The 13,435-nt window shown below is 46.8% G+C and overlaps 1 protein-coding gene across 1 annotated transcript in view; it reads left to right on the top strand.

Moving 5' to 3' along the window:
- The window catches only part of LOC310876811 (uncharacterized protein), a gene marked incomplete at both ends in the record, with an annotated part of 57,100 nt that overhangs the window by 36,089 nt on the left and 7,576 nt on the right, over nucleotides 1-13,435 (top strand). Inside the window, 8 exons of the mRNA XM_083790465.1 lie at nucleotides 1,192-1,265; nucleotides 2,353-2,526; nucleotides 5,488-5,583; nucleotides 6,637-6,966; nucleotides 7,971-8,045; nucleotides 8,636-8,728; nucleotides 11,453-11,475; nucleotides 11,615-11,684. Coding sequence (XP_083646591.1) covers nucleotides 1,192-1,265; nucleotides 2,353-2,526; nucleotides 5,488-5,583; nucleotides 6,637-6,966; nucleotides 7,971-8,045; nucleotides 8,636-8,728; nucleotides 11,453-11,475; nucleotides 11,615-11,684 — 935 coding nt within the window. The remainder of the gene's footprint in view (nucleotides 1-1,191; nucleotides 1,266-2,352; nucleotides 2,527-5,487; nucleotides 5,584-6,636; nucleotides 6,967-7,970; nucleotides 8,046-8,635; nucleotides 8,729-11,452; nucleotides 11,476-11,614; nucleotides 11,685-13,435) is intronic.

Below are 13,435 nucleotides of genomic sequence, written 5' to 3'. Positions count from 1 at the left end.
TAAATGTACTAGAAGAGAAGAGACTGTTTTCTCTCCCTATATACATAAACAAGCATGAGACTTGACTAAGTTGACTTATACTCAAGCCTCGGAGAGTGGCACACACTACAGTACAGTCTATTGGGTCTTAAATGGCAAACGAGACAGAGGACAACAAAGGGAAAGGTGGTCTCAGGTTCCCCAAACCCCCTGAAGTCTAAAGTGGTCAACATGTCCATATAAGGTGATGGCCAGGTCACAAAGGCCCAGTAGGACCTCGGCCAATTTGCTCACTATCAACAAGCCAGATCTATTTAGCATACAGAGCTGCAGCTGCCCCAACTTTACACTTTTTTTCTGTTTTTTTGTCTTTTTCTTGCACTATAGATGTTTGTTTATGTCCTTTGTATGTAAGACTGAGAGTGCTCTGAGCAAAATGATTTTCATTGTATTTATACTCTGTATCTATACACATGACAAATAAACCTGAACCTGAACCTGATCTGTTTGTCAGGGCAGGAGACAACTAAATTATATAGTTCTAAACAGTTACTTATGCTATTATTAATGTGAATTGTGGTTCCAAATTACACGACACTGACAAAATAATCTACAGTATACAGCTTGATGTTGTCACGTGCTGCTCGTTGAACACACGTTAAGATGCAGAGGATTCGCCAGCGTTGTCACTGTTATGCTATATGCAACGCAGAAGTAACACGGACTCGAAAGCCTGTTTATAAACCACAGTCCGTGACGCCTTGCTGCCGAAGTGACGAATCCTGGGTATTTTCATTTGACCGAGTCAACCTTTCACCGCTGTTGGGGAAATCCTGGTGACGCCGTTATAGATTCAGGGTCGGGGAAAACGAGGCATATATTCCCTTCCCGCGGACCGGCGCTGGTTTGGAACCTCTGCTCTAACCCAGAGGTTCCCAACCACTGGTACATGTACCACAGTACCGGTGCCGGTTCGCGGCACAAATTTGCCACCGGTATACTGGCCATGAATCTATAACCTTGAGTCACAGCGGTGGAAAGTTGACTCGATAGAAGATACCAAGGAGTCGTGAGTGATGTCATTGACTGTGGCTTATAAACAGCTTCGAGTCCATGCTACATTCGTGTTCCGGACTGAATGGCTCTCTCTCTTTCTCTCACTCTCTCTATCTCTCTCTCTCCCCATCCCTCTCTCTCTCTCCTCTCCATCAGTTCTCTGTTGGACCTGGACCCTCTGTCATCCTCGGGTCCATCAGCACCGTCCACAGCCCCCACGAACTGGGGAGGTGAGTTCCCTTCTTAATTACTCACGACGTGCTTCTCGTAGAAGAAGGTTGGATTTAAATGTATTTTGTTCACAAGAGGGAAGTGACGTAATGTCATTGTAATTGTTCTTATAGCCATTGTCCTCGTGCTCTTTAGTCGAGGTAATGTTAATTGTACGTAACATTAATTAAACTGTTTCTTTCTTTTCCGGCGGGCACAGATCTGCTTGGGTCAGGTGAGTTTGAGACTTTGTAGAAGCTCCAGTCTAATCTAACAGCCTGGCCGGCCGCCAGAGAAAAAAAGAACATGGCACTGTACGTTTCTGAAAGACTCTTGTTGACGTTCCTGAACCAGAAATACGTTGCATATCAACGTTTCTAGGTGCGGACCATGTCAATCGATTGATCACTCAATCGATTAACATAGTATTGATTAACATCTGTGATTTTTCTGAAACGTGCAATGGCAACGTTTCTTCTCTGGGGCGATCGGGTCCGAGTCTTAAAAGTCACTTTCCGGATCACCTCCAGTTGAGAACCTGTATACCCGACGACACAATGGGCATTTTCCTCCAAAAACATGCACACAAACAAACAACAGCAACACAATCTTTGGTTGGACTGAGAGCAAGGTGACCCGGAATCAAATTCAATGTTTTAGTCCATAGTTTGTCTCATGCATAGTGCTGTTCTTCTCTCTGTTCCTAGACTCAGTAGTCTCTGTCTGTCTTTCTTTTTCTCTTTGTCTCTCTCTGCTGTCTCCCCTCTCCCCCTCGCATCGGCATTTGTTCGTTTTCGGTTCATACGGGGGGGGTCTGTTTTGATTTATTTTCCGTTGGTTACTAATGGGGCTTATGTTTGGCACGTTCATTTGGGCCCTTTCATTTCTATTCTTTACGGTCTAATATAATAAAACAATTGCTTTTTTTTGTTGGTTACGTTCCCACTGGATTTTATTGGATTTCTTTTGGTTGCTGTCTCCGATTATAACGGCCACTCTATATCATTTTGGTTACTGTGGGGTCTTTTATTTTTGTGTGGACCGGGACGGGGATTTCTTTTGACCGGGGCTGTGAACATACATCCCCACACCTTGGCCACCTCTCAGAGATGATGGGCGACTCCATGCTCGCTGAACCCACCCTCGCGGCCGAGCCCGCCCCCTCTCCTGCGGCGGCCACGCCCGCCCCTGCGGCAGAACCCGGAGCCTCCCTAGCCCCTCCCACTAGCGCGCCAGTGCCCGCCTCCTCCCCTGCCGCCACCAACATGGACCTGTTGGGAGGTCAGTCAGTCAGTCAGTCGGTCGGTCGGTCTGTCGGTCTGTGCTGGGGACTTCCGGAGAATTCTGAGCCGGAATAATTGCTCCGGGGAGCTCGGAACCTATATAAGACCCATCACACACTGTTGCATGCTGCACTGATGAATGGAGAAGCAAATACTTCTTTACACATACTGTATATTATACATACACACAGCATATATATATATATATATATATATATAGTATGTATAGACAGTATACTGTGCAATGTGCATATCCTTGCAGAAATTGTGAAGTTGTTTCATGCCAAGCGCGGGTAATAATGTTGGCTGTGCATTTCTGAAGAAAACAACAGCGTCACCTTTTTTCTTTTTCTTTTTTGCATAACACGGACAATACACATGATCTTAACCACTTTCAACCTGCTGCAGGTGTCCCTGTTTTGGGTACGTCATCATTATAAGTGGAGGAAAAGACAGTCAACATTTTCTTTCTTTCTTTCTTTCTTTCTTTCTTTCTTTCTTTCTTTCTTTCTTTCTTTCGAAATTGCCTCAAACAGAGACACTACTGTATGGGTTCAAAGTGGTTCATTCTGTGGAACACTCGTATAGTGGCCACACAACAATGCTCTGCAGATATGCTTGTGCACACTCACGCTTCTCGTAAAACAAAACAACGGTAGGCTATTTTGCTTAGGCCTTGTGCCCCGTGTACACACACTATTGAAACGAAATATCTCTCTCTGCTCCGGAGGGAGAGGTGCAGGGCAGCTCGCAATTCATTTTCAATGGGAGTCCATGGGTTTCACAGAACAGAGAGAGTGATTTTTAGTTCAATAGTGTGTGTCAGGTGCCTCAGTCACATATAAAAGACAGCTGTCTTCTCGGTGTCTCCTGTGTCCTCGCAAAGCATTTTCAATGGGAGTGTCACGTGGTTTGACGAGACAAGCTTGCTCCTTGCTTGCTCCATGGGGGGGGGGGGGGGGAGGAGGGAAGAAGACATCCATGGAGCAAGCTTGTCTCGTCAAAACCACGTGACTTTGGAAATGCCCCCCCCCCCCCCCCCCCCCCCCCCACCGCGACAGCGAGAGAGAGCACCCTGTCTTTAATATGTGAGTGAAGCCTACATGCATACATGTACATGCCCTCCTCCTCCTCCTCCTCACGCTTTCTGGTTTGATAAGCACTCGAATGCTTTTCCCATCATCAGCTCGGTGAAAAGTAATATCAAACGTTGTCACGCTGCTATACAGTACAAGCACAACCGCAAGAGATGCCTCGGCTTTGCTTGACGATCCCTATACACGCTGCTGACCCCTTTTTAGTTTTTTAGTTTGTAGTTTTTTTTTCTTTTATCTTTTTTTTTTACACACACACACACACACTGACGGACGTTATAGCTGTGTTGAGTTTTTTCCCCCGGCCCTGCATCACATTGTGTCTGTGTTGTCATTGTGTCCGTTCATCTTACGTCACGCACCCACGGCTTCAAATCCATGTCTGTGAGTCACAGTTTCATCGTATCGCGCAGCGAGGCTACTGAAAGGCATTTGATATGATACGTATCGTCCCGGGTCGGGTGGGAAACCGCTTATACCGTGCATGTCCACAACATGTTCGGGTTTTTTTTTTTTTTTAGAGGAAATGGAAATAAATAAATAACTTGTGTTCCTATATATGGATCCAATGCAGCATGGGATCTTCGACAGGGGGTCCGGGGACCCCTATAGGGGGGTTGTCAAGAGTTATACTACAAGGGCCAAAAGCCAAATCTTTGTGTGTTGCAGTTAAAATATCGGATCTACAAGCTACTTTCGGCAAAGTGGTTAGCTGTAGAGAAGGAAGAAGGAGCAAACCAAATACAAAGTCAAAGGTCAAGTTGAGGAGTGGAGTGGTTAATGTTTAATGTGGTTAATGGGGGGGGGGGGGGGGGATTGACACAACATACTGATAGTTAAATAAGCTATGATAAAGTTTAGTCTGAAACACAATTTCATCTGTCTCTCAGCTAAAGGGTCCTTGGCCTGACCAATGTTGAAGACCCCTGATTTATAGGCCGTTAAAAATCAAACGTTGAAATATTATAATTATGGAGATACGGTTTCCTGCACCCGACCAAGGACTGTCTAAAGAGGACAAGAAGCGAAGACCGTAAGGGCGCCGCCATGTTGCTCACATGGTGCTCCATGGAAGGAAAGAAACATGCGCAGTTGAGACCAAGGAAGCTGAACGAGGAAGTGATGGCTGCATAAAGCCCATTGCGCATGTTTCTTTCCTTCCATGGAGCACCATGTGAGCAACATGGCGGCGCCCTTACGGTCTCCGCGTCCCGTCCTCTTTAGACAGTCCTTGCACCCGACAAGGACGTGAATATTGTTTGACCGCGGGATAAGTTGTATGATGAGAATGAAAGAGCCACGACTGTTCTGATTTATTTTCCTTCCAAATGCTTCCTGCTTATAACTCACCCATGGTAGCACAGACTTAATTCATGAAATCCCCCATGGCGGCGCTCACACAGTGCTGGGGACGCAGATGTTTATAGCCGTTTATCTCGGAATTACGGCTCAGATCGATCGGATTGAACAAATTGACTATGTTATATTGACTATATTGACTATGTCAATATAGTAGGCCTAAATCCCGGTTACCGGCCTCTTAAAAAGACATTCATCACATTAGCTTTAGCACACGGTCGCTAGCTATTTTTGGGGGACCGGAAACGGCCGAGTATTGGTGGCAATAGCAACAGTGCCCCGGGCGTTTTAGTGGCCATGAGTGAGTTAGTCCTCCTTTGTTCCCCACTGACTTTCTCTCTTTTCCTCGTTGTCCCTCTCTGGCTCTCTGTTTTTTTTTTCCTGTCTCTTTCTTTCCCTTTCTGTCTTTCTCTCTCTGTCTCTCTCTGTGTGTCTCTCTCTCTCTCTCATCTTGCGTGTGCGCGTGTGTGTCACAACGCTGGCTGCGTTGTGTGCGAACGGCTCAGATGCGTTTGCAACACCTGCTCCAGCCAGCGAGGGCGCTGCAGCAGTCGACGCCGCAGCCGCCTCCACCCCGACCACAGCCACCGACGCCGCAGCCGGTGGGTGTCTGAAAGTGTGTGTGTGTGTGTGTGTGTGTGTGTGTGTGTGTGTGCGTGTGTGTGTGTGCGTGTGTGTGGGCACTTGAACATCAGTAAGTTGCTATAAGGCTATTTTGCGTGTATGCGCAGTTGCGCACACTCGCTCAATGCAGGCTAAATGGCTTTACTGTATGGTGCTGCAGCACAGGGCACCAACCTTGAGGGGGCACCAACCTTGAGGGGGCACCACGCTTGGGGGGGGGGGGACAGCACCACAAAAGTCAAAGAAGACTCGACTATCGCCGCAAGAGCGCTGAAATGTTGAACCGTGTGGCTGCTGTCGGAGAGCTACAATGGCGAAACGTGCCTGGCAATCTTCCTCGCTGATTTTTTATTTCCTCTCCCAGTTCATACTGCTGAACTCAGGTCAGTGTGAGGATGGTTTAACTCATCATAGTTGGTATACTGCTGGTCTCAGGTCAGTTTGAAGATGGTTCAGGGCATCTCATATAGTTGGCACTGCTGGTCTCAGATCTGTGTGAAGATGGTTTAGGTCCTCTATAGTTGGTACTGCTGGTCTCAGATCTGTGTGAAGATGGTTTAGGTCCTCTATAGTTGGTACTGCTGGTCTCAGGTCAGTGTGAGGACTAACTATTAGGACTGCAGTGAGTGCATGGGCAGTCTGGGAGTGGGGAGTTAAATTTGCGCCAATTATTCTGCGCTGCACTGTGGCGACATGGACTAGGGCTATGCTTGCATGCGGGCCCTTTGTCTAAGACAAATGTCTTCCTCGGGAGACTAATAAAGTATATCTATCTCATTCTCTTTTTACCTATCCCTGACCTCTGTTTTTACATTTAATTCATCCTCCTCTCCTCTCCTCTCATCAACATTTCATCATTAACCCCATGGGCCATTGTACAGTTATAACACCGTGAACCATTTCTCCCTTTTGTCTTGTGTGTCGTTAATAGTCGCTGTCTAACATCCCCCCATTGCTCCCTTCCATCACCTCCCACCCCCCTCACCTCCCCCAACAACCCCCCCCTCCCCCCTCCTCCCTCCTCCTCTAAGACCCGTTCGCTCCGTCGGACGGCGCTCCCAACAACATGGCGTCTCCTCCGGGAGGTCTGGACCTGTTCTCCATGATGCCAATGGACGGAGGAGGAGGAGGTGGAGGAGTGGGAGGGGGAGGGCTGGACTCCCTTTGCTTTAGCTCCGCCCCCTCGCCGCTCTTCCCGCCCAACACCATCACCACCTCCGCCACCATCTCGTCGTCATCGTCATCGCCCTCCGCCCCCGCTAACAGCTCCGCCCCCTCCTCCAGCGCAGATCTGTTTGGCGGTAAATGTTGTCACGCCGACCACGCCTTCTTCCAGCCTGCCGCCTGGCTCTTCCATAGACGTACAAAGAGTAGATGCCTCATTGGCCGCTGCAGTTCATTGGAGGCGCCTCATTGGCCGCTGCAGTTCATTGGAGGCGCCTCATTGGCCGCTGCAGTTCATTCAAGGCGCCTCATTGGCCGCTGCAGTTCATTGGAGGCGCCTCATTGGCCGCTGCAGTTCATTGGAGGCGTGTGTATCGCACTGTAAAGAGGAAGTCAAGCGGGAAGTGCGGAAGGCACTCTGCCGTCGCTGCCACTCAAGTGCACTACTGGCCAATCACAGCGCGTCCTTTCCGGGACTTTTGATCAATTCAATCCAAAGGAACTTTATTGGCATGAGAATAGAAAACAAACGTTTCCGCTCATGTGAGCTTCCGCTCATGCTTCCGCAAAAGCTTGCCTTCTCTCGAGATACACACGCCCCAGAGCTGAAGGAGGCGTCTGCCTTTCTATGTCTCTCTTCTCCTCTCCTCTCCTCTCTCTCTCCTCTCCTCTCCTCTCCTCTCCTCTCCTCTCCTCTCCTCTCCTCTCCTCTCCTCTCCTCTCCTCTCCTCTCCTCTCCTCTCCTCTCCTCTCCTCTCCTCTCTCTCCTCTCCTCTCCTCTCCTCTCCCCTCCCTCCCCTCCCCTCCTCTCCCCTCCCCTCCTCTCCTCTCCTCTCCTCTCCTCTCCTCTCCTCATTGATGTTCTCTGCCAGACTCCATCTATCTCTTTTATCGTTTCCCCTGCAGCTCTTTCTTCTTCTGGTGTTTCTTGTTTCCATGTGCTTCATCACACTAATGTCACTGCACATGTTCAGGGGCTTTCTCTTTGATTCCTGCCTGGCTGTCTGTATCTCTTTGATCTTCCAGCTGTGACTTTGGACTAAATCAACCTTGGTCACCATTTGAGCATTTTGTGGGCGTTTCATTTCAAACGCGCGTGCCTGTGCTCGTGCACATTGTTGTTGCGTGTGTGTGTGTGTGTGTGACTGTGTGTGTGTGTGTGTGGTGTGTGTGTGTGTGTGTGGTGTGTGTGTGGGTATAGTGATGTTTGACTCGGTGCCAGACGCCAGCTTCACCACCGCAGAGACCACGCCCAGTGCTGACCTGTTTGCAGCAGGTATACCCCCCACAGCCCAGGCCCCTTCTCTCTCTCTCTCTGTGTGTGTGTGTGTGTGTGTGTGTGTGTGTGTGTGTGTGTGTGTGTGTGTGTGTGTGTGTGTGTGTGTGTGTGTGTGTGTGTGTGTGTGTGTGTGTGTGTGTGTGTGTGTGTGTGTGGTGTGTATATATATCTCCGTCTCTCTCGATCGCTCCTTCTTTCTGTCTTTCTCTGCGTCTCTCGTAATCTCTATCTGTCTCTGTGATGTGTGACTGGTGGGTCTCTCTGTGTGTGTACAACGTCCGTCTCTCTCTCTCTCTCTCTCTCTCATCTCTCTCTCTCTCTGTGTCCATGGCACGTTGGCATTGATCATTGTATCAGAATCAAAGGCAGAGTGAGAGTGCTTTCTTAGATACCCCCCCCCCCCCCTCTATCAAACCTCTATACTCAACATCTTCCACTCTGTCCAGCATGTGGAACGTGCACGGCATCTACAATCTTTGCAGGAGGGAGTGCATGAACTGTGTGCTGTGGTGGCGTGAGTACGACTGTACATGTGTGTGTGTGTGTGCACGTTGTAACTCCACATCTCCCCCTTGCCCCCTCCCCAGCGGACATGTTCTCCTCCCCCGCCCCCATGCTCTCGGCGGGCCCCCCTCCCCCTCCCAAAATGGACACGGGGGCCATCATGAACCTGTTTGGTGGTGGGTAAACTTAACGCACACGACGGCTTCATGACCTTTCACTTAACTTTAACCTCTCACTTAACTATAACTTCGACGTACGCCCAGGTTGGGCTCTATTGTGCCTCTTCCATACTTCCTTCACAGGTGTTACCACTTATCGTTAATTAAGGCTCTGTTCCATTTAGTGGTTCTCAAACTTTAGAATGTCAAGGACCCCATAAAGGCCTATTCATAGTCTGATTTTCGGTGGTCAGCTCACCACCACTCCCGGTGGTCACCTCACCACCACTCCGGTGGTGAGGTGACCACCGCTCCGGTGGTGAGGTGACCACCGCTCCGGTGGTGAGCTGACCACCGCTCCGGTGGTGAGCTGACCACCAGAGCTGAAATAACGTTGAGCGGTGGTGAGTAAAAACAGAGAGAAGGGCTGAAGCGGTGGCGGTGGTTTGCTCTTCACCGCGGCTCGTGACGTCATGTTGTAGTTCGGTGGTCACCTAACAACCGAAAATCCAGGACTATGTATGAGCCTTAACTCTGAGAGTGTACATTTGTATGTACACTCTCAGAGTTACACACCCGTACGGGGCCATTTGGAACCCCCTCAAGGAATGACGAGGGTCCCTGTTTGAGACCCACTGCAGCAGAGTGTTTCCAGTGAGCCAGCCAACTTTAACAATAACACGACAGAGCCTTAACCCATTCAGGCCTGACGTCGAAAAAATAAAAAATAAAATCTAAATCATGACAATTTTCTGAAAGATTTGAGGCACATTTTAACGATTTTTTTAATTATAACATAATGTATGTAACACCAAAAGGGGTTCCCGCTCAAAATGGGTTAATTAGTATAACTGGTGAGTCCTGTGAAGGAATTATGGAAGAGGCCCAGTGTATTTCCAATATGGTTGCAGTGCAAGTGTGCATTATAGTCTATTGTCAAGATTGTTTAAAACAAATATATATCTATCAAATATGTCCAACCCAAATGTTTCACAGTTTGAGTCAAGTGCAAGATGAGAGGCAGATAGGCAGCTCAGTTCACATTAAGTATTTAAGTAAGTCCAGAGTACTAGGCAAAAGTCAAAATACTGGTCACAACACACGAGGAAAACAAGTATAGGACAAAGGGAAAATACTACACTGGGGATCTAAATACAAGGCAACCGAGGAGTCAAGAACAAATATACTAACAAACTCACAGTGACAATATACAACGAACCAACAGAGAACTGAAAACACAAGATCATATTCTGTAAATAGACTAACTGGATGCAGGTGTGTGTGTGTGTGTGTGTGTGTGTGCGTGCAACCGGAACTTTCAGTGTTTACTATACTGTCTTGATGTCATCGTTAACTGTTACTCGGGAACATAGCTTGATGTCGTGTCATCAGTTAAGGGACGTATGCTTCTCTCCACTGGGAATTGTGGTCTTTGTAGTCCAGACGCCTTTGTAGCTTTGATTTGACTGGTGGATGTCTGAATTCAAGGGATTGTGAGATACACTGAAGCACTTTGTTCAGTATTATTATGCATTAGTGATGTCATCCTTATTAGCCAAACACTGGATATAATATCTGCAGTACTACTCCTTTATTTTAGATTCTCCTGATGCATTCACACTAGCAGATATGCAAAGATACAAAGCTATATACACAGCGCATTTGTAGCTTTCTATCTTTGTAGCTGAGGTTGAAACCAGCTCAACGTATTTATAGCTTTGTAGCTGTTGTAGCTTTTGCAGCAGCGACGAACACCAGATGTATGCTTGTATCTTCACATCGCTGCAGGCTTCCATTGAAAATGAATGGTAGACTGTGTCTTTGCATCAGATCTTACGCCCGGTGCAAAGCGACACAGAGCGTGCCGTTGCTACAACTTTTAACACCCAGCAGCGGTGGGTCCAACATCCCAATACTCCGACATTACTAACCCTAACTACCCCATAACCCTAACCGCACGCGGAAGCTATGGGTGAGTCTTAAAGATGTAGTGAAACGGAAGTGTTGGGCATTTTATTTTGAAGTTTTAGCCAATCAGAGCGCCGCATCCCTCCAGGCTATGGGGTTTTACGTCTGTGACTTCCGTCACGTTTGTAAACAAAGTGACAGAGAGACGTGGGACAAAGCCAGGGATTATTTCTACAGCCTATATACATATTTTAGCGTCAGGATTAAGTTTAAAACAAGTAATTACACGGTCTGGACGTCATCTTGAATGAGATTAAAAACGGAGTTGTGCTTTAATCAAAACCATGCTGTGTTGGAGGAGAATGAAGCTATGGGAATCAAACTGGTGAGCTTCATCTTTATTGGCTTTCATTGATGTGGGCCTCGACACGTCATCACGCAGCACGTTTTCGTTTTCGGGAAGTAATTAAAACAAATATTTGTAAGGACTTTTGATATAAAAACACACAAAAAATGAGAATTTGCCCATTTCTTTTGGCATCCATTGTTAGGTATGCCCATATGATGACCACTGATATGGTCTCATTTCACTACACCTTTAACCGGCCACGTACGTCAAACTATTGGTACGTGGGAGTAACGTACGGTATATATGGCCCCATTTAAACTAGTGTGCAGGGTTTTACTGTAGGCCCATGTGTGTGTGTGTGTGTGTGTGTGTGTGTGTGTGTGTGTGTGTGCGTGCATGCGTGCGTGCAAACCGCAGATGTGTAGAAATCAAGAATAAATGTATTGTATTATTCATGTCTCGACTCTTGTCTGTCTGCCATGTAGTCCCGCACAGTGTGGAGCCGAAGGTTGACTGTTAACCCCCACCCATTCTCTGCCCTCATGCTGCGATGGGAACGGCTCGCCTCCCACCCCCTCCCCCTCCCCTTGTGTTCTGGGACGGTGTGTGCTTTGGTATGTTTTGGGTTTGACCACGGCCTCCCTCAGAGCCCGCCGTGGGGAGACGCCCAGCCCGCCCCTACTCCTGCTGCTGCCCCCGGAGCCGAACTGATGTCAGGTAACATAATACAACCCTCCCTCTCACCCAGATAAGCACTCACACACAGTGTTGCCAGTTGTACGATCATTTTCATATTTGAAAATGATCGATGTACGATCAATAATGCCCCAAAATGCCCAAATGTATGATAGTTTCACCACAAAAAAAGTGCATGAATTCACTAGATTCAGGATGCAGTTGGCTTTTTTTTTTAATACGGTCAGTAAATCAGTAAAGCCGACCCTAGATCTGTACTTGATGGCATGGCTTTTTTTTAATGAGGTCAGTACATCACTAAAGCCGACCCTAGATCTGTACTTGATGGCATTAAAAACAGTAACACTGGTCGTGATCTTCCAAGGGTTTTTATTTTTTTAATTGCCTGATTCCACACATCATTATGTCGTGCATTTTTGTCTTGTATAGACGAGTCTCAAACAAGGATCTTTCTCACAATAATTACACCCTTTTTTTTCTTTACTTATTGCATGCACCCTCCGCACCAATGCATGGCATGTGTACAATGCAACACACCAAGTTCTGTTCTTTGGCCATATAGAAGTGTCTATGGCCATATAGAAGTGTCTATTTGTACGTCTCTAAATCTTTTGATTAATTGAACAAGGTGCTTTATCGGGTCGTCACTCACAGTTAACAGTCTTTGAGATGTGCTTGAAATGTACTGTAATTCTGCAAACTGTTAATACATATTTAAATCAATCAATCAACCAACCAACCAACCAATCAATCAATCAATCACTGAAACACGGAGTACTGTGACTAGAACTTATGTGTGACATACAGCGTTTTACATTGTTTTCAACCAGAATGCTATGCTAGCTGTTAGTGCGAGCATTCATAGAACACCAAAAGGTGTACAGTAACTTAGTAAGTGATATAAAGTATTAATTAGTTTTTTGTTAAAAAGTTGGAACTATGTTCTAATAATGTTTTGTTCAGTAACTAACAGGTGTCTCCTCGTCTCCAGCTCATTAGTAAACAGAAATAATATTATATTTCCGGGTTGGATGCGAAATCCTCTCTCCTGATTGGATAAAATTGGCATTCTGTCCTGAATAAACATATTTTTTCTGTTTTACTAAGAGCTGGAGAGACAGGGAGACCCGCGCTACTGAACAAACATTCGATCTATCGTAATTCGGAATGTATACACTATATTATATCAAATCAATACAAGCGTCATATATGTTTGAGTGCGATCACACATAGGTGTGTCACCATCACATACAGTATATGCATAACGTTGCAGTGGTAATTAATAATTATAATCTCACGGGGGGTACGTCCCAATGTTCTTTTCCTCCTGTAATCTATTCATTGTCATTTCACTGAGCAACCGGGTGGTAACCGTGGTAACTGCGTTACCATGGCGACACGACGAGGCTGCGCTCTCACCTGTGTGATCTGATCGTCCGGCCGGTCATCTCCTTCTTTTCTCCTGCATGTTACGCAACCTGGCGGACAGCAAAATGTTATCGCAACTGTAGCAATCCTGAGTGTCAGTTCAACTCCGAGAGCACGCAAATGGAACCAAATGCACCCTCTCAGGGGTCCATTCGGTTCCATTTCCGTGCTCCCAGAGTTCGATTGAAGCCACAATCGTTATTTTGAACGAATTGCCTTGAAGCTTATTTATCTTTGAAGTTGATGTTATTATATTTTATTGTTTAAGTTTCATCGCAATACATCGAACCCGATCACAACGCTCTAACCGAGAGGTCACTGAGCTGGTTAAATTACATAATTAT

The sequence above is a fragment of the Protomyctophum parallelum genome, assembly GCF_964188405.1.
Source record: "Protomyctophum parallelum genome assembly, chromosome: 19".
Classification (NCBI taxonomy): domain Eukaryota; kingdom Metazoa; phylum Chordata; class Actinopteri; order Myctophiformes; family Myctophidae; genus Protomyctophum; species Protomyctophum parallelum.
Note: the sequence above shows the minus strand (reverse complement) of the source record. Positions and strands in the feature narration are given on the sequence as shown.